The following is a 20,657-nucleotide window of genomic DNA, read 5'->3' as shown; positions in this document are numbered from 1 at the left end:
TGACATGCATCTATTACAGTCATTCTATACACCACATATAGTTATCCTACTGCATTTGAGAAATGGACATACTTTAATCACGTAATTTTAACCTTAATCATGCAATTATCCATGAAATGAGGTCGAGGTTAGTTGAATCCTGTCTGACGGACATGTAGACGGTGCAAAGAATACCAAATATATATACTGGTAGTTTATCATAATACTGCATAATTAGTAAGAAATTCACATTTCGAGCAGCCACTGAACCATGAAATTAAGGTCAATGATAGTGATGATCTTGATGAAAGTGAAGAAAAATACTCAAAATCCATCAAACAATTAATTCTATTTATATATATCATGTATATAACATCATGAACATAGAAAAATACCCTGATGAACTCTCATACAATCATAATAATAAAAATTATAACAATAATAGTATAAATTCTTTTTTTAAAGAGGGTAAATAGTTATAGTTAGTTACAAAAAACTCATCTTCCCTGAGACCACACACGCATAACAATACAATCAAAAACAGATATTTACATATAGTTTGTCTACAGTCAAGTATTCTAGAGGAATGACATTAATCAATTATTTACTAATCATGCTGATATGTGTTCTCATGCGTCTATGTAAATTATCACTTATCACTAGTATGTGTTCTCATGCGTCTATGTAAATTATCACTTATCACTAGTATGGGTTCTCATGTGTCTATGTAAATAATCACTAGTATGTGTTCTCATGCGTCTATGTAAATAATCACTAGTATGTGTTCTCATGTGTGTGTTTACGTAAATTATCACTTATTAACTAGTATGTGTTCTCATATATCATTGTATATCTATGTAAGTTATCACTAATATGATTTCTCATGTGTCTATGTAAATTATCACTTATCACTAGTATGGGTTCTCATGTGTGTGTTTACGTAAATTATCACTTAATTTCTAGTATGTATTCTCATGTGTCTATGTAAATTATCACTTATCACTAGTATGTGTTCTCATGTGTCTATGTAAATAATCACTAGTATGTGTTCTCATGCGTCTATGTAAATAATCACTAGTATGTGTTCTCATGTGTCTATGTAAATAATCACTAGTATGTGTTCTCATGCGTCTTTGTAAATAATCACTAGTATGTGTTCTCATGCGTCTATGTAAATTATCACTAGTATTTGTTCTCGTGCGTCTATGTATTAAAATAATCACTAGTATGTGTTCTCATGCGTCTATGTAAATAATCACTAGTATGTGTTCTCATGCGTCTATGTAAATTATCACTAGTATGTGTTCTCATGCGTCTATGTAAATACATGTAACCACTAGTATGTGTTCTCATGTGTCTATGTAAATAATCACTGGTATGTGTTCTCATGCGTCTATGTATTAAAATAATCACTAGTATGTGTTCTCATGCGTCTATGTAAATAATCACTAGTATGTGTTCTCATGCGTCTATGTAAATTATCACTAGTATGTGTTCTCATGCGTCTATGTAAATAATCACTAGTATGTGTTCTCATGTGTCTATGTAAATTATCACTAGTATGTGTTCGCATATAGATCTATGTAAAGTATCACTAGTACATGTAGTATGTGTTCTCATAATTATGTCTGTAAATTATCACTAGTATGTGTTCTCATATGTCTGTAAATTGTCATGTGTACCTGTGTGTATTTTCATATCTCTCCTTAAATTACTAAGATCATAGAGATGACTAAACCATATGCAACAAGTTACATACATGACAATCATAAATTCTCATGTGTTTCTTTGAATTATTAAGCCAGCTAAACCCTTTAACACATACACCATAGTCATGAACTGAGTAACATGTACATTTGTATGTGTTATGTGTTCTCATGTCAATATGTAAATTACAATGCTGGTCAAACTCTGTCTGTGTCATATAGTAAATTGCATGGTACATGGATATAGGAAGATGTGGTGTGAGTGCCAATGAGACAACTCTCCATCCAAACAACAATTCAAAAATTAAACCATTATAGGTTAAAGTACGGCCTTATGGATGTTCATACTTTCTTTTAAACTACTATTAAAATTGACTAAAACCTTTGCCATCTCAAATGTGAGGTTTACATGTTTTACCTGTATGTATTTTCATATGTTTCTTGAAATTACTTAGATCACTAAACCCTTTCCCACAAACATCACATTCATGAGGTGTATAACCTGTATGTGTTCTCATATGTCTCGTTTAACTGCTATCTTGACTAAACTGTTGATCACATACAAATGTACATCACAGTTTATCACCTGTATGTGTTCTCATGTGTGTCTTTAAAGTACTAGGCTGACGAAACCCTTTACCACAGACATCACATTCAAAAGGTTTCTCACCTGTATGTATTCTCATGTGACTCTGTAAACTACTATAACAACTAAACCGTTTACCACATACATCACAGTTATGAGGTTTATCGCCTGTATGCGTTCTCATGTGAGTCTGTAAATTACTAGAACCACTAAATCCTTTACCACATTCATCACAGTTGTAAGGTTTATCACCTGTATGAGTTCTCATGTGTCTCTGTAAATAAGTAAGCTGATTAAACGCTTTACCACATACATCACAGGTATGGGGTTTAACACCTGTATGTATTATCAGGTGCCTCTGAAAACTTCCAGAATGACTAAACCCTTTACCACATATATCACAGATATAAGGTTTATCACCTGTATGTGTTCTCATGTGACCCTGTAAATTACTATGCTGACTAAACCATTTACCGCATACATCACAGTTATGGGGTTTTATGCCTGTATGTGTTCTTATGTGATGTTTTAAACTACAAAGATAACTAAACCGTTTACCACATACATCACAGCCATAAGGGTTATCTCCGTTATGTTTACTCATGTGTGCCTTTAGTTGACTTCCTTGAGAAAATTCACTAGCACAAACATCACATTTATGAGGTTTATCACCAGTATGTGTTCTAATATGCCTCTTCATATCACTACCTCGACTCAATTTTTTAAAACAAACATCACATTCATTAGATTTTTCACCCATATGTGTTCTTATATGTTGCTTTAAGTGACTACTTTGACTAAATTCACTAGCACAAAAATCACATTTATGAGATTTGTCACCCGTATGTGTTCTCATGTGTCTCTTTAAGTGACTATCTCGAGAAAATTCTTTAGCACACACATCACATTTATGACGTGTTTTATCAGCCAGTGCGTTTTGGCATCTCTGTAGAGTACCATTGATTGTGACTTCATCCTCTCCTCCCTCTAACATCTTATTGATAATGTTTATCTCCAGTATGTGTGTTTATGTGTCTCTGTAGTGTACTATTGATCGTGATTAAATCCTCTTCTCCCTCTAACATCTTATTGATAAGGTAATTTTATCTCCGGTATGCAAATTTTTGTGCGACTCTGTAAGGAACCAAAACAAATTTAGACATATATAAAAACTGCTGATACCTTTCTCAATGTTTCTGCAAATTACACATAACATATCTACAAATGTATTAGGACATTCTCTGCATGTTTAGGCTATTCTAATCCCATACTATAGCAAACATGTACAAGAAGTATATAAGTATATATGATGCACTGTATCATTGATGTATACCTTACATCTTTTTTAAGGATGAAATTTGAAAAAAGGCAGGACACAAGTTTTGAGTGAAGAAAAATGTATATTCCTCTCTGGAAAACACAAATTATCCCTACATGTATTTAGCAAGATTAGAGAAGTTCAAGGGAATAATTCAAACGAAATCAATTGATAAGCAGCCAAGATTAAATGTAAAATAAATTGCTTTTGTGCAATACACTATGCTGTTGTAAATTGAGCCCCATCCCCACCCAAGCTCTGAACAGTAAAGATTGCTTCAATTTATCACTGGGAAGTACTGTAATATTAAATATTACATTGGTTGAGGTTGATTTAACAGCAATTCCAGACAAAGAAGGATAACTTCAATTTTTAAATTGAGATGACTTTACAATGACATCTTTTATATTTCTAGAGAAGATATTAGATTCCTGCACCTTGCAAAAGTTATGTAATTTTCTTGACAAGTTTAACATCATTTTGTGCCTTGAATATCTGAGCATATTGCTGCATATACATGTATAACATTGATAGATTTATGGAAATGTTCAAGGATAGGATGTATAGAATGTTATGATCAATGCACTATATTTTGTGCGACATGTTGACGAAGACGGACAGACAAAGACCTTATACAATAATACTTCCCATAAACAGGCGTATAAAATGCTTCTTTGGGCCCCTTTTTGGCCCTCAATTCCTAAACTGTCAGGACCATAACCCCAAAAATCAATCCCAACCTTCCTTTTGTGGTTATAAACCTTGTGTTTAAAATTCATAGATTTCTATTTACTTAAAATATAAATATTATTAATAAAATACCGTCGGAAACCAAATGTCTTCAGACAACACTGACCACAATAAGGACAAGGACATGAATGGTGTGATACCAATATTATGATACATGTATGAAAACATTCTATATTTTTTTCTGTATTGGTCATTTAGTTTATAAATAAACCAATGAAAACATACGACACTTCAATTACGTCTAATTTACATACTAAGGCAACATTTAATAGTGCACCCGTTACAATGTACTTCAAGGTTTACGGAAACGTTTGTGAATTTACCACATTCATTTGACATTAAACTTTAAAGGACGCACCAGTTAACCATTTTAACGTCCACATTAAGTTAACAGGTCTGTTAGTTAACAGATGCTTTATGAATAAGCTCGACAGACTCATTTTTTTTTTAGATCGTGTAAAAACAATGAAAAATACATGTATATATTTCTGGAAATACATGTACCTTTAAATCTGTATCAATGTAAAAATCAGTTTCACTATTGATTTTGTTAACTTTATCATAAGAGGTAATAAAGGAATAGCAGTACTGTAGTTGAAGAGTTGCCACCGTCAATTGTAGATTTGATGGTCGCAAATGCAGTTTTAATGGCGACGCGTAGCATAGACAGTAAAATGGACATTTGCGACCGTCAAATCAACAATTGACAGTGGCAACTCTTTAACTACAGTACTGTTATTCCGATTCTAATGCATTACAAAAAGAAAAAATACAATAAAACTTGAAAAAATGTCTGAATTTGTCAAATAAAATAAAACCGCGAAACTTCATGAATGATTTTGGCACAAAGATGTAATGGCTAAACATGACGTCATACAAATGAAAACTTACAAACTGGAGGTTATTAAGTTACCTGTAAGCTTCAAATTCGGATAAAATTACATTAAAACAGCAAATTCGAGGTACATGTAGGTGTTGTTTTATTTTCGATTATATAGTAGTAATCGAACATTTGTTGATTCATCAATTCAAAATGAGGGTCCCTCCTTAGTTACGCCTGGTCGACTGTGGATTTGACGGCAACTATTACTTTTAGCCAATGAAATAAAATGTTACATCCAAATTGCATGCATTAGAATTTTCTATTGTTTAGCCACTGAAACATATCTTAACAAATATGGCTGTGTTTACTTACATCAAAAATTTTACTCTCTGACAGTACAAGTAAAACATGGATTTGTATCCTTCATCATGTTTATTAAAACTATCTTGGACTATAATATTTTTTTTTTTTTCAGTGTACAAAATAATTATAATCTATCAGTATCTTAAGGTTCAACATAACCTTTTGGCTAAGATGGCCGTATTTACACCCCAAATTTTACTCTGAGTACAGACTAACCTATACACCTGCAACAGTTTTAAGGGATGGCAGGAACTATATATATAAATTTTAAATGCATTTTATGTTTCAGAAAATTGTAAACTTTTCTAGATTTTGCTATTCATTTTTTTTCGTTCCTGCAGAAGGTGCAAAAATTAACTAAGTAGTGAAAACGATTGAGAAGCTCCCCTCGTATAATCAATGTTGTGAGTAGTATTGATTTAAATGGGCAATAGATGGACAATAGACACCTGTAAACAATAGGTGATTTAACAGGTTTAAACTGTGTAACTGAGTGGACCGTATCAAATGAAACTCGGGTGTTTGTTTATTTTGCTATCTTCTGCAGACTAGAAAAAAATGCACATCAAAATGCAGAAAAGTTTTTAATTTTCTGAAACGTAGACTTCATATTACTTTTTTTGTCTGTACTCATAGTAATTTTTGAGGTGTAAACACGGCCATATTTTTCAATTCCTTATGATGAACCTTAATATTTCGGCTTAGCACAAATCAGTGTAGCACAACGTCATGTTTTCTCCAACTGTTTATCATGGATGGGTGCTTTTTTTTTAGTGTATTGATTTATGTACAAATGTACACTCTAGTTTGTAAAGAATATTAAGATAAATCATCATCTTCTCAAACTTACTTTGTTTTTGAAGGTAGAATATAAGTCAAGGGAAAGAAACGAACGTTATCTTCTTTACATATGCATATTTCAATCCAATTATGGAACACCTCCTCAACGGATACAAATCGCCGTTTTATTTAAGTGCACTTCTACATAGACTTTATATTGTGTTTTTGATATTGTGTAAACGAAGGACAAAAGATACCAAAGGCATTTAAACTTATAAATTAAAAATAAACTGACAACGCCGTGCTAAAAATAACAAGCATTCTGAGAGTATTGCATGGCACACATGCAGTCCCCTACCGGCTGGCAATAATTTACATTAAATACTGGAACAAAATCCTAACTTGTTCTATATAACGTGCCATGATGTAAACAAACAGAATATATGAAATATATCGTCATTATATTTAAGCAAGACTAAAAACAGTGTGAATAACTGATTATATGAGTGAATCTTTCAAGTCCAAGGACCATCAGGCTTAATTACATGCACACAATTACCCAGACCAAAAAAAAAGAAAAAAAAAAGGAAGAACTTGATCTGTAACTTGTCATGATAAATAGTTCTCTAAAATTAGATATGATGTAATACATTGCTAAAATTAGATATGATGTAATACAATGAATATATATTTTCAAATTGTAAGCAAATACAATTATTAGTTCCAAATATTTTTTCTTCCATTTGTCACAAACTAATATAGATTTGTAACTTAGGGAGCTACCATTTGATTTTTATTGGGGGGGGGGGGGGGGGGGGGGGCTAGGATGAAAAATTTTGTCCTGCATTTTTTTTTGTAATCTCTGCCCTGCTTTTTTATTTTTCACTCTATCCGGTCCTGCTTTTTTTTTTATTGTTTATCCTGACTTTTTTTTTGCAAGAGTCTCATCCTGACTTTTTTTTTGCAAGAGTCTCATCCTGCCTTTTTTTTTTACTCAAAACTCCTGTCCTGCCTATTTTTTTCAAATTTCATCCTAGCCTACCCCCCCCCCCCCCATAAAAATCAAATGGTAGCTCCCTTATTTAAAAGGTGTCAACAACTTTAACCCACACAATGTAATGTTATTAAATATATTCCTTAATAAGAATAGATTATTATCTAATTAAAGGATTTCACTTAATAATATTATATATATTTAGTTTTTAACTATAAATAAGTAAGTAAGTAAATTATTTATTATAGCAACATGTGTAAATTATGTACAGATTATAAACATATACAATATGATAAATAGTAATACACCCGACCCAATGGACCTATAAGTCACGACACCTCAAATAAAGTAAAACAATTTACTAAACAATTATATCACGTTCTAATCTTTCGTTCACGTAAGTAAATTTCAAAAATATATAGACATAAAAATATATATATGGCATTCAGAAAATTAGTTAATACAAAATAGCAAACAAACAAACTGGCACAAATTTTTCAAACAATTTACTAAAGAATTTCTTTAAAAAATGAATTGCATAGAAATATGGGTTAACATAGTACTCTAACATTGGATATGGAATTATGTTATGGACTAAACTTTGGACTAATAATCATCAGAATGGACCATAAATTCGAACTTGATCTATATCTTGTCATGATTAAACCATGTAACAAATATTTAATTTAAATCAATGATAATTAAGAACGAAGAAAAAAGTGTTGAAAGCTGATTTTCCGGACTAACGGACATACATACAGACAGACAGACCGGAACAGAACAGACAGACAGACAGACAGACAGACAGATCTTTACAGAACAGAACATAGTAGCGCTGCTCGTTCAATTATGTCGATAAAAAGATCATTATAGCTTGTGAAATATATACGTGACTGTTCTTTAGGCTTATTTCTATACTATATTGACTCTGAAAACAGGTGATGCATCATAAAATTCATTCGGCCTATACATACATACTCGAACGGCTTTTTAACACAGGTGATGCATCATTCAATTCATTCGACATACACATACTTGAACGGCTTTAACAATCTCGGCCATTACATACTCTAGCGGCTTCAACAATCTCTGCCTATACATACTCGAACGGCTTTAACAATCCCGGCCTATACATACTCGAACGGCTTTAACAATCTCGGCCCATACATACTCGAACGGCTTTAACAATCTCGGCCTATACATACTCGAACGGCTTTAACAATCCCGGCCCATACATACTCTAACGGCTTTAACAATCTCGGCCTATACATACTCGAACGGCTTTAACAATCTCGGCCCATACATGCTCGAACGGCTTTAACAATCTCGGCCTATACATACTCGAACGGCTTTAACAATCTCGTCCCATACATACTCGAACGGCTTTAACAATCCCGGCCTATACATACTCGAACGGCTTTAACAATCTCGGCCCATACATGCTCGAACGGCTTTAACAATCTCGGTCTATACATACTCGAACGGCTCCAACAATCCAGGTCTATACATTCTCGAACGGCTCTAACAATCTCGGCCTATACATACTCGAACGGCTTTAACAATCTCGGTCTATACATACTCGAACGGCTTTAACAATCTCGGCCTATACATACTCGAACGGCTCTAACAATCTCGGTCTATACATACTCGAACGGCTCCAACAATCCAGGTCTATACATACTCGAACGGCTTTAACAATCTCGGCCTATACATGCTCGAACGGCTTTAACAATCTCGGTCTATACATACTCGAACGGCTCCAACAATCCAGGTCTATACATTCTCGAACGGCTTTAACAATCTCGGCCTATACATGCTCGAACGGCTTTAACAATCTCGGTCTATACATACTCGAACGGCTCCAACAATCCAGGTCCATACATACTCGAACGGCTTTAACAATCTCGGCCTATACATACTCGAACGGCTTTAACAATCCCGGCCTATACATACTCGAACGGCGTTAACAATCTTGGCCTATACATACTCGAACGGCTTTAACAATCTCGGTCTATACATACTCGAACGGCTTTAACAATCTCGGCCTATTCATACTCGAACGGCTCTAACAATCTTGGCCTATTCATACTCTCATTTTGAAACAAATGAACAAGGTATAACCTCATATTTTTTTTATAACTAATAAGCCATCCTTAGTGAAAGTATATCAACATGATATTTATACATAAAACCTATTCCACAAATGGCGACATCTTTTATTTCCGCCCGATAAAAAAAACTTCATATTTAAAATACATGAGTATCTAACTTTAAATCTAAAACTGCTTTTATTTAGTTAATTCTGAAGAGTTAAACAAGAATCTAATACATAGAAAAACTTAATGATTTTTGTTTTGTTTTATAGACAATGGTCTACACTGTTTCAGTCTCGACCGTGCGAACATTTCGTCCTTTCTGTCTATCAGCTATACGTAAGGGTTCAAGTCTAACAGCAATATTCTCTGCTTCATTTATTGAAGATGGTCCAACCTCTCTCAATCGGAGGCGTATATCAGTCTCTGGAATTGCATCAATAAAATAATCAAGGGACAATGTGTCCATAACTAGAGCAGTAGTATCCAGGTAAGCCCTACGTGCAAGTTTCTTTATAGCTTGTGCAAGTTCTGGCAGCGTTTCATTTTTCATTCTTACCCTTGTTTGCAACTCAGCCCGAAAAACTTCTGACCTATTCATCGAACCGAAACGATTTTTTAGAGCATTAACCAAACACTCAAAATCGTGCCGTTCCCCATCAGTGATTTCATTTAATATAGCCCGAGCACTTCTAGATAAACTACTAGCCAAAATTAAAGCCTTAGTCTTAGGGTCCCAATCATTTATTTCTGCCAATAAATCAAATTGTGTCAAATACTCCTCCAAATCATCTGAGCCGTCATAGATTTGAGGTTTTATTTTGCATGATATATCAGGTTTTGACTGTCGGATATCTGAAATATGACTGTTATTTTTATCAGTCTTGTCTTGCCTGATTATTTGTTCCCGGATATTTGCTGTACTTTCAATCCCCCGTCCTAAAATTGGGGTGGACCTATTTTTCATAGCTTGCCCTTCAAATTTTGCAAACATATGGTTCATATCATTTGAAAAATCGGAAAAACATTTGTCCATCCGGAGTTTCATTTCTGACCGTGCCTCTGCCATCATTTTCTCCGTTCTTTTATAAATTTCATAACTTTGTGTCTCTAATAAACATTCATGCATAGTTGCATCTGCATCAACATTCTCATTGAGATGTGGGCCAAACGTAACGTTTGAATCATCCATTCTTATTATAATTTTTGGTTTTATAATTAAATTGTGTAATTGTACAAACAATAACAGACTCTATAAATGTATCCCACCGCTGCCACCAAATATAACGATGCCTTTATGGTGTAGAGTCGGACACCAGAGATAACAGGTTACAATAAAAGGGATTGCTTTAACTGGTATGATTATAATACTATAAAATGTACGGCCCGACGTCTAATTGGAATACCGTCGAACCAACACACTTTACAGCTTCGTTAACCTAGACTTCAGAGGTCTATCAAATGTTATATAATTATTATTTATAAATAAAGACAAAGCATATAAAAGTTTTGATCATTTATTTGACAATCTTAAAATGGCAGAGAGAATGGCTGTGAAAGCTCTAGTTGTTACTGGTTTGGTTGGGTTCCTGGTATGGTTGGTCTATCGTATTACATATATAGCAATCCAGAGTAACTACTCTGTAGATTCAGTCGACAAGTTTAAAAACTATCATTAGCATATAGCTCATTCAGGCTTACAAAGGGTCTCAATAAAAGAACACCTATAAAATTATGTAACCTTAATTCAACAACATCTATTTAAAATAACTATCTGTATAAAAATACCGTAATGGTTATTACTGTGACCAAGACAATCTATTTCTTTAATACTTAAAGAAATATATTTACTCCCATATAGGCTCCCAACTTTATCTCCTTAATTTCCTCCTTAAGCTCCCAAATGTCGCCTAACTTTCCTCCTTCAGCTCCCAAATTTATCTCCTAACTTTAATCCCACAGCTCCTTGAGCTCCCAACTTTACTCCCAAATTTATCTCCTAACTTTACTCCCACGGCTCCTTAAGCTCCCAAATTTATCTCCTAACTTTACTCCCACAGCTCCTAAAGCTGCCAACTTTACTCCCACAGCTCCTTAAGCTCCCAAATTTATCTCCTAACTTTACTCCCTCAGCTCCTTAAGCTCCCAAATACGTCTCCTTAATTTCCTCCTAAATTCTCCGAGCTTTCAAGTTTGGTGTTTGAGACCACTTTCGAGTTCATCCGTCACCGGCAAAAACTCGTCAATTAGGTACGCCATTATGACGTCATTTACCAGATAGAGGGGCTCGCCTGTATCCCTGCACTATTTACGTTCATCAAGCGTCTTAGTGATCGCCTTTGTGCAGGATAAACTAGAAATAATGGTTGCTCTGTAGGTACTTACTGACAATTCCCTAATGACAGCAGTGTTGATTGTCAATTTTGAGAATTCAATTTGCCGAATAATTCGTACAATATAGAATTATAGTTTTCCAACCACTCGCTCAACATTGGAAGGGAAGTGACGACGCCCCTAAACGGACAAATGACGGTGATAAAGGCGCGTATAATTGACGAGTTTTTTACGGTGACGGATGAACTCGAAAGTGGTCTATTCCAAACCACAACAATTACTGCTTTCCGTAGCTGATCATTTTAGTTTTATAAGAAAATCAGCCAATCCCCGACTCTCTTATATAAGTCGGACCAATCAGCAACCTTCTCTCTAATTAGTGGAATTCCCGAAATGGCAATTCAAAATGTAAACACTGGACAGTTTATGTAAATAAAGATGTTTTCCAGCTTAAACTCATTAAGAACTAACATATGGATTCATCATGAAGGTTATTACATCAACAGGATAACTTAGGAACACATGAAAAAGGTTAATATCTCAAATAAACAACAAAACTAAATTTAAAGGTACCGGCACTCCGGGAACAAACTTTGTCACCGCGAGTAAATTAAACTCATAACATCACTTTAAACACAGTAGAATTAAATCAATTTTAGTGTAATCAGCGTATCAAATACATTCATATGCAAAGCATATCATCTCACAGACATCTTCGTATTATTATTTGTACTTGATAACACAGCATATTCAAAAAGGGGGGTTGACGGCATTCAGTACAATATCTCCCAATTGATACGATATTCTCGTGCTTGCGTTTCCTATCATGATTTTCTTGATAGAGGGTTACTGCTCACAAGGAAGCTATTAAACCAAGAGTTCCAAATGGTGAAGTTGAAATCATCCCTTCGTAAATTTTACGGACGCCGTCACGAGTTGGTTGACCGTTATGGAATAACCCTTTCACAAATGATATCGGATATGTTCCTTACGTCGTAACTACAATCCCCTTTCATTTCATTAATTTGACCTACCGAATTAGACTATTTACCGGATTTGTAATCACATAAGCAACACGACGGTTGCCGCATGTGGAGCAGGATCTGCTAACCCTTCCGGAGCACCCGAGATCACCCCTAGTTTTGATGGGGTTCGTGTTGTTTATTCTTTAGTTTTCTATGTTGTGTCATGTGTACTATTGTTTTTCTATTTGTCTTTTTCATGTTTAGCAATGGCGTTATCAGTTTGTTTTGGACTTACGAGTTTGACTGTCCCTTTGGTGTCTTTCGTCCTTCTTTTCTAGCTGTCAGTAAAATATTGAACACTTACACCATATTGATAAGGTTTTATCCCCGTATATGTACTCATGTCTCTCTATAAGTTCTAGCTGCCAGTAAAATATTAAACACTCACACCATATTGATAAGGTTTTATCCCCGTATATGTACTCATGTCTCTCTATAAGTTCTAGCTGCCAGTAAAATATTAAACACTCGCACCATATTGATAAGGTTTTATCCCCGTAAATGTACTCGTGTCTCTCTATAAGTTCTAGCTGCCAGTAAAATATTAAACACTCACACCATATTGATAAGGTGTATTCCCCGTTTATGTACTCATGTCTCTCTATAAGTTCTAGCTGTCAGTAAAATATTAAACACTCACACCATATTGATAAGGTGTATTCCCCGTTTATGTACTCATGTCTCTCTATAAGTTCTAGCTGTCAGTAAAATATTAAACACTCACACCATATTGATAAGGTGTATTCCCCGTTTATGTACTCATGTCTCTCTATAAGTTCTAGCTGCCAGTAAAATATTAAACACTCACACCATATTGATAAGGTGTATTCCCCGTTTATGTACTCATGTCTCTCTATAAGTTCTAGCTGTCAGTAAAATATTAAACACTCACACCATATTGATAAGGTGTATTCCCCGTTTATGTACTCATGTCTCTCTATAAGTTCTAGCTGTCAGTAAAATATTAAACACTCACACCATATTGATAAGGTGTATTCCCCGTTTATGTACTCATGTCTCTCTATAAGTTCTAGCTGTCAGTAAAATATTAAACACTCACACCATATTGATAAGGTGTATTCCCCGTTTATGTACTCATGTCTCTCTATAAGTTCTAGCTGTCAGTAAAATATTAAACACTTACACCATATTGATAAGGTTTTATCCCCGTATATGTACTCATGTATCTCTATAAGTTCTAGTTGTCAGTAAAATATTGAACACTCACACCATATTGATAAGGTTTTATCCCCCGTATATGTACTCATGTCTCTCTATAAGTTCTAGCTGTCAGTAAAATATTAAACACTCGCACCATATTGATAAGGTGTATTCCCCGTAAATGTACTCGTGGCTCTCTATAAGTTCTAGCTGCCAGTAAAATATTAAACACTCACACCATATTGATAAGGTTTTATTCCCCGTATATGTACTTATGTCTCTCTATAAGTTCTAGCTGTCAGTAAAATATTAAACACTCGCACCATATTGATAAGGTGTATTCCCCGTATATGTACTCATGTCTCTCTATAAGTTCTAGCTGTCAGTAAAATATTAAACACTCACACCATATTGATAAGGTTTTATTCCCCGTATATGTACTCATGTCTCTCTATAAGTTCTAGCTGTCAGTAAAATATTAAACACTCGCACCATATTGATAAGGTGTATTCCCCGTATATGTACTCATGTCTCTCTATAAGTTCTAGCTGCCAGTAAAATATTAAACACTCACACCATATTGATGAGATTTATATGTTGTACCTGTTTGTATTTTCATATCTCTCCTTAGGCAGCAACCATTTGATTTTCGGGGGAGGGGGGCTATGTTTTTTTTTCTGTGCAAACTTTTTTTTTCGCCTTTGGCAAAGAACTATCTATTTGTTTTAGCGACAAACAGAAAACAATTTAGTCTTTCAATTATAGCATTATATATAGTGGCAGCTGAGGTCGAAACAAACAAATTTTTTTTCTCAGGGTCAAATACAAATTATCTTTTCCACAAAAACCTGGAAACAAAACTTTTTTTAAAAAAAAACCCCATAGAACCCCCTCCCCCATCTTTATGATCTTAGTAATTTAAGGCAGCAACCATTTGATTTTCGGGGGGGGGGGGGGCTATGGTTTTTTCTGTGCAAACTTTTTTTTTTCCAAAACAAATTATTTTTTTCACAACAACCTGGAAATAAACATTTTTTGTCAAAAAAAAAACCATTATAACTCCCACAAACATTTATGAGGTGTATAACTTGTATGTGTTCTCATATTTCTCTTTAAACTACTATCTTGACTAAACTGTTGATCACATACATCACAGTTTATCACCTGTATGTGTTCTCATGTGTGTCTTTAAAGTACTAGGCTGACGAAATCCTTTCCCACATTCATCACATTCATATGGTTTTTCCCCTGTATGTAGTCTCATGTGTCTCTGTAAATTATCAAGGCGACTAAATCCTTTACCACATACATCACAGCGATGAGGTTCATCTCCAGTATGTATTCTCATATGTCTCTTTAATTTACTATTGTGAGTAAATTCTCTAGCACATACATCACATTTATAAGGTTTTTCACCTGTATGTATTCTCATGTGTCTCTGTAAACTATCAAGGCGACTAAACCATTTACCACATACATTACAGTTATGAGGTTTATCACCTGTATGTGTTCTCATGTGAGTCTGTAAATTACTAGAACCACTAAATCCTTTACCACAAACATCACAGTTATAAGGTTTATAACCTGTATGTATTCTCATGTGTCTCTGTAAATAAGTAAGCTGATTAAACGCTTTACCACATACATCACAGGTATGGGGTTTAACACCTGTATGTATTATCAGGTGCCTCTGAAAACTTCCAGAATGACTAAACCCTTTACCACATACATTACAGATATAAGGTGTATGTGTTCTCATATGCCTCTTCATACCACTACTTCGACTCAATTTTTTAAAACAAACATCACATTCATTAGATTTTTCACCGGTATGTGTTCTTATATGTTGCTTTAAGTGACTACTTTGAATAAATTCTCTACCACAAACATCACATTTATAAGGTTTGTCACCCGTATGTGTTCTTACATGTCTCTTTAAGTGACTACCTTTAGTAAATTCTCTACCACAAACATCACATTTATGACGTGTTTTATCAGCCTGTGTGTTGATGTGTTTCTGTATAGTACCATTGGTTGTGATTAAATCCTCTTCTCTCTCTGACATCTTATTGATAATGTTTATCTTCAGTATGTGTGTTTATGTGTCTCTGTAGAGTACCGTTGATTGTGATTACATCCTCTCCTCCCTCTAACATCTTATTGATAATGTATCTCCAGTATGCAAATTCTTGTGCGACTCTGTAATTATATAAGGAACCAAGACAAATTTAGACATATATAAAAACTACTGATACCTTTCTCAATGTTTTTGCAAATTACACATATTAAACATATCTTTTTTGACCTTCTCTGCATGTACAAGAAGTACATGTATATGCTGTACTGCATCATTGATGTATACCTCACATCTTCTTTAAGGACGAAATTTGAAAAAAGGCAGGACATGAGTTTTGAGTGAAGAAAAATGTATATTCCTCTCTGGAAAACACAATTATCCCTACATGTATTTAGCAAGATTAGAGAAGTTCAAGGGAATAATTCAAACAAAATCAATTGATAAGCAGCCAAGATTAAATGTAATATAAATTGCTTTTGTGCAATACACTATGCTGTTGTAAATTGAGCCCCATCCCCACCCAAGCTCTGAAGGGTAAAGATTGCTTCAATTTATCACTGGGAAGAAAAATTAAATATTACATTGGTTGAGGTTGATTTAACAGCAATTCTAGACAAAGAAGGATAACTCCAATTTTTTAAATTGAGATGACTTTACAAGGACATCATTTATACTTTTTGAGAAGATATTAGATTCCTGCACCTTGCAAAAGTTATGTAATTTTCTTGACAAGTTTAACATCGTTTTGTGCCTTGAATATCTGAGCATATACATGTATTACATCGAAAGATTTATGGAAATGTTCAAGGATAGGATGTATAGAATGTTATGATCAATGCACTATATTTTGTGTGACATGTTGACGACGACGGACAGACAAAGACCTTATACAATAATACGTCCCATAAACAGGCGTATAAAATGCTTCTTTGGGCCCCTTTTTGGCCCTCAATTCCTAAACTGTAAGGACCATAACCCCAAAAATCAATCCCAACCTTCCTTTTGTGGTTATAAACCTTGTGTTTAAAATTCATAGATTTCTTTTTACTTAAAACATAAATATTATTAATAAAATACTGTTGGAAACCAAATGTCTTCAGACAACACTGACCACAATATTAATAAAGACAAGGACATGACTGGTGTGATACCAATATTATGATACATGTATGAAAACATTCTATATTTTTTTCTGTATTCAGTGATATTGTTGACTTTTTTCAAAACTACCTCTACCTTTTGTATTGGGAAAATATGCGTTATTTTCATCTAATTGGGAAAGTTAGAATAAATCATGAATTTGAATGAAACTTCAATTTACTGACCCCCTTTCAAGAGTCAAACCCTTCTTTGACATAAGACCCCTTTTTGTCAGTAATAATAGATAAATAGACCCTCAAATCTGCACATATATAGTAGTTTTTGGCATGAAAAATGTTTAAATGAGTATTTTTCAGTTTTTATTCATGCACAATTACTACTGAGACTGCACTGTTTGGGAAAAAAGTTGTCTTTTTGGGAATAATTTTGAGCCATTTTTTTTCCAAATTGGGATTCTTCTCCAGGGGAAAAAGCCTGTATTCTCCACTAATTTAAGGCAAACAATATCACTGGTATTGGTCATTTAGTTTATAAATAAACCAATGAAAACATACGACACTTCAAATACGTCTAATTTACATACTAATGCAACCTTTAACAGTGCACCCATTACAATGTACTTCAAGGTTTACGGAGACACTTGTGAATACCACATTAAACTTTAAAGGACGCACCAGTTAACCATTTTAACGTCCCCATTAAGTTAACGTGTCTGTTAGTTAACAGATGCTTCATGAATAAGCTCGACAGACTCATTTTTTTTAGGTCGTGTAAAAATACATGTATATTATACAAATATATCATGCTTACAAGTGGTATTTGCCAAAAATACCGGTTGAGAGGTACAAATTTCCAGAGCCGATAGGCGAGGGAAATTTTAATACCTCGAAACTGGTATTTTTGGCAAATACCCCTTGTAAGCATGATATAATTGTTTAATTCCACCGAATGTTCAACCCCAGTAAGTTTATTATAATCAGGTATCATATGTAATTTCTACTTGAATGTATAATTTTTGTATACACTGCCGCTGTGCTATTTGCGCAGTCAACTTGCAGTGACTATAATCATTTCTTATTATTTTTTTATGTACATTCACTAGCTGACCTTTTTATGACAATTTGCTGATTCTCGGCTGACTACTACACTTAGTTCATTAGTTTGAGTGAAGCGTAATACAAGTGGATTCTTGTTTATGTGACCAGTTGACAATTCATTTCCGTTGAATTTTATTTATGACGTCATTAAAAGTACAGGTTCACGGAATTTTTACGTCATTCAAATGATGCTTTTTATCCTAAAAATATTTCATCTGGAACCTATTATTTAAAATGACCAGGAATTTGTTATATTAGAATATAAATAATTCATTGAGTTATTTTTAGACATGGTGATCCCCATCTGCCATGGTATTTGCTAGGGTATTCCCCATCTGCCATGGTATTTTCTAGCAAATACCCCGGCACATGGAATTCCCTAATGACAAATTTCCCGGCAGAGAAAAGAAAATCTCAATAAATAGAAATTGGTAAAAAATACCATGTCTCTCATCCAATCATAATACAGCATTATTACATGGGGTGGAATTATCCTGGAAATACATGTACCTTTAAATCTGTATCAATGTAAAAAGCATTGTTTCACTATTGATTTTGTTAACTTTATCATAAGAGGTAATTAAGGAATAGCAGTACTGTAGTTGAAGAGTTGCCACCGTCAATTGTAGATTTGATGGTCGCAAATGCAGTTTTACTGGCGACGCGTATCAACAATTGAAGGTGGTAACTATTTAACTACAGTTCTGTTATTCCGATTCTAATGCATTACAAAAAGAAAAAATACGATAAAACTTGAAAAAATGTCTGAATTTGTCAAATAAAATAAAACCGCGAAACTTCATGAATGATTTTGGCACAAAGATGTAATGGCTAAACATGACATCATACAAATGAAAACTTACCAACTGGAGGTTATTAAGTTACCTGTACGCTTCAAATTCGGATAAAATTACATTAAAACAGCGAATTCGAGGTAGGTGTTGTTTTATTTTCGATTATATAGTAGTAATCGAACATTTGTTGATTCATCAATTCAAAATGGGGGTCCCTCCTTAGTTACGCCTAGTCGACTGTGGATTTGACGGCAACTATTACTTTTAGCCAATGAAATAAAATGTTACATCCAAATTGCATTAGAATTTTCTATTGTTTAGCCACTGAAACACATCTTAACAAATATGGCTGTGTTTACTTACATCAAAAATTTTACTCTCTGACAGTACAATTAAAACATGGATTTGTATCCTTCATCATGTTTATTAAAACTATCTTTGACTATAATATTATGTATGTTTTTCAGTGTACAAAATAATTATAATCTATCAGTATCTTAATATTTCGGCTTAGCACAAATCAATGTAGAACAAAGTCATATTTTCTCCAACTGTTTATCATGGATGGGTGCTTTTTATTAGTGTATTGATTCATGTACAAATGTACAATCTAGTTTGTAAAGAATATTAAGATAAATCGTCATCTTCTCAAACTTACTTTGTTTTTGAAGGTAGAATATAAGTCAAGGGAAAGAAACGAACGTTATCATCTTTACATATGCATATTTCAATCCAATTATGGAACACCTCCTCAACGGATACAAATCGCCGTTTTATTTAAGTGCACTCCTACATAGACTTTACATTGTGTTTTTGATATTGTGTAAACGAAGGACAAAAGATACCAAAGGCATTTAAACTCATAAATTAAAAATAAACTGACAACGCCGTGCTAAAAATAACAAGCATTCTGAGAGTATTGCATGGCACACATGCAGTCCCCTACCGGCTGGCAATAATTTACATTAAATACTGGAACAAAATGCTAACTTGTTCTATATAACTTGCCATAATGTAAACAAACAGAATATATGACATATTTCGTCATTATATTTAAGCAAGACTAAAAACGTTATAGTGTGAATAACTGATTATGAGTGAATCTTTCAAGTCCAAGGACCCTCAGGCTTACATGCACAAAATGACTCAGACCAACAAAAAAAAAAGAACTTGATCTGTAACTTGTCATGATAAATAGTTCTCTAAAATTAGATATGATGTAATACAATGCTAGGATGAAAAATTTTGTCCTGCATTTTTTTTTTGTAATCTCTGTCCTGCCTTTTTATTTTTCACTCTATCCGGTCCTGCTTTTTTTTATAGTTTATCCTGACTTTTTTACATAAATTGTCATCTGACTTTTTTTTTTGCAAGTGTCTCATCCCTGCCTTTTTTTTTTTTACTCAAAACTCCTGTCCTGCCTATTTTTTTCAAAAATTTCATCCTAGCCCCCCCCCCCTAAAAATCAAATGGTAGCTCCCTTATTTAAAAGGTGTCAACAACTTCAACTCACACATTGTAATGTTATTAAATATATTCCTTAATAAGAATAGATATTGATCAGACTTTTTTTGATTCCAACAATATTTAAAAATAAGTGCAAAAAAAACCTTACAGCTTTTAAATATAAGGATTATAGGAGGTGTCATGGAGAGAAAACAATTGCCCTCCCCATT

General features: G+C 33.9%; 1 protein-coding gene across 1 annotated transcript; it reads right to left on the bottom strand.

The window, feature by feature from the left end:
* Positions 1-309: 309 nt before the first annotated feature.
* On the bottom strand, positions 310-19,732 carry LOC134700863 (zinc finger protein 665-like). The gene is made up of 4 exons (XM_063562021.1): positions 19,640-19,732; positions 15,067-16,111; positions 9,703-10,585; positions 310-3,292 (listed from the first exon to the last, which is right to left on the bottom strand). Exons 2-4 carry the CDS (start codon positions 15,975-15,977, stop codon positions 2,258-2,260), a joined length of 2,829 nt encoding a protein of 942 aa, XP_063418091.1. The 5' UTR covers positions 15,978-16,111; positions 19,640-19,732; the 3' UTR covers positions 310-2,257.
* Positions 19,733-20,657: the final 925 nt, after the last annotated feature.

Source organism: Mytilus trossulus, unplaced genomic scaffold (assembly GCF_036588685.1).
Source record: "Mytilus trossulus isolate FHL-02 unplaced genomic scaffold, PNRI_Mtr1.1.1.hap1 h1tg000187l__unscaffolded, whole genome shotgun sequence".
Classification (NCBI taxonomy): domain Eukaryota; kingdom Metazoa; phylum Mollusca; class Bivalvia; order Mytilida; family Mytilidae; genus Mytilus; species Mytilus trossulus.
The sequence above is the reverse complement of the archived record's forward strand: the minus strand, read 5'-3'. Positions and strand labels throughout refer to the sequence as shown.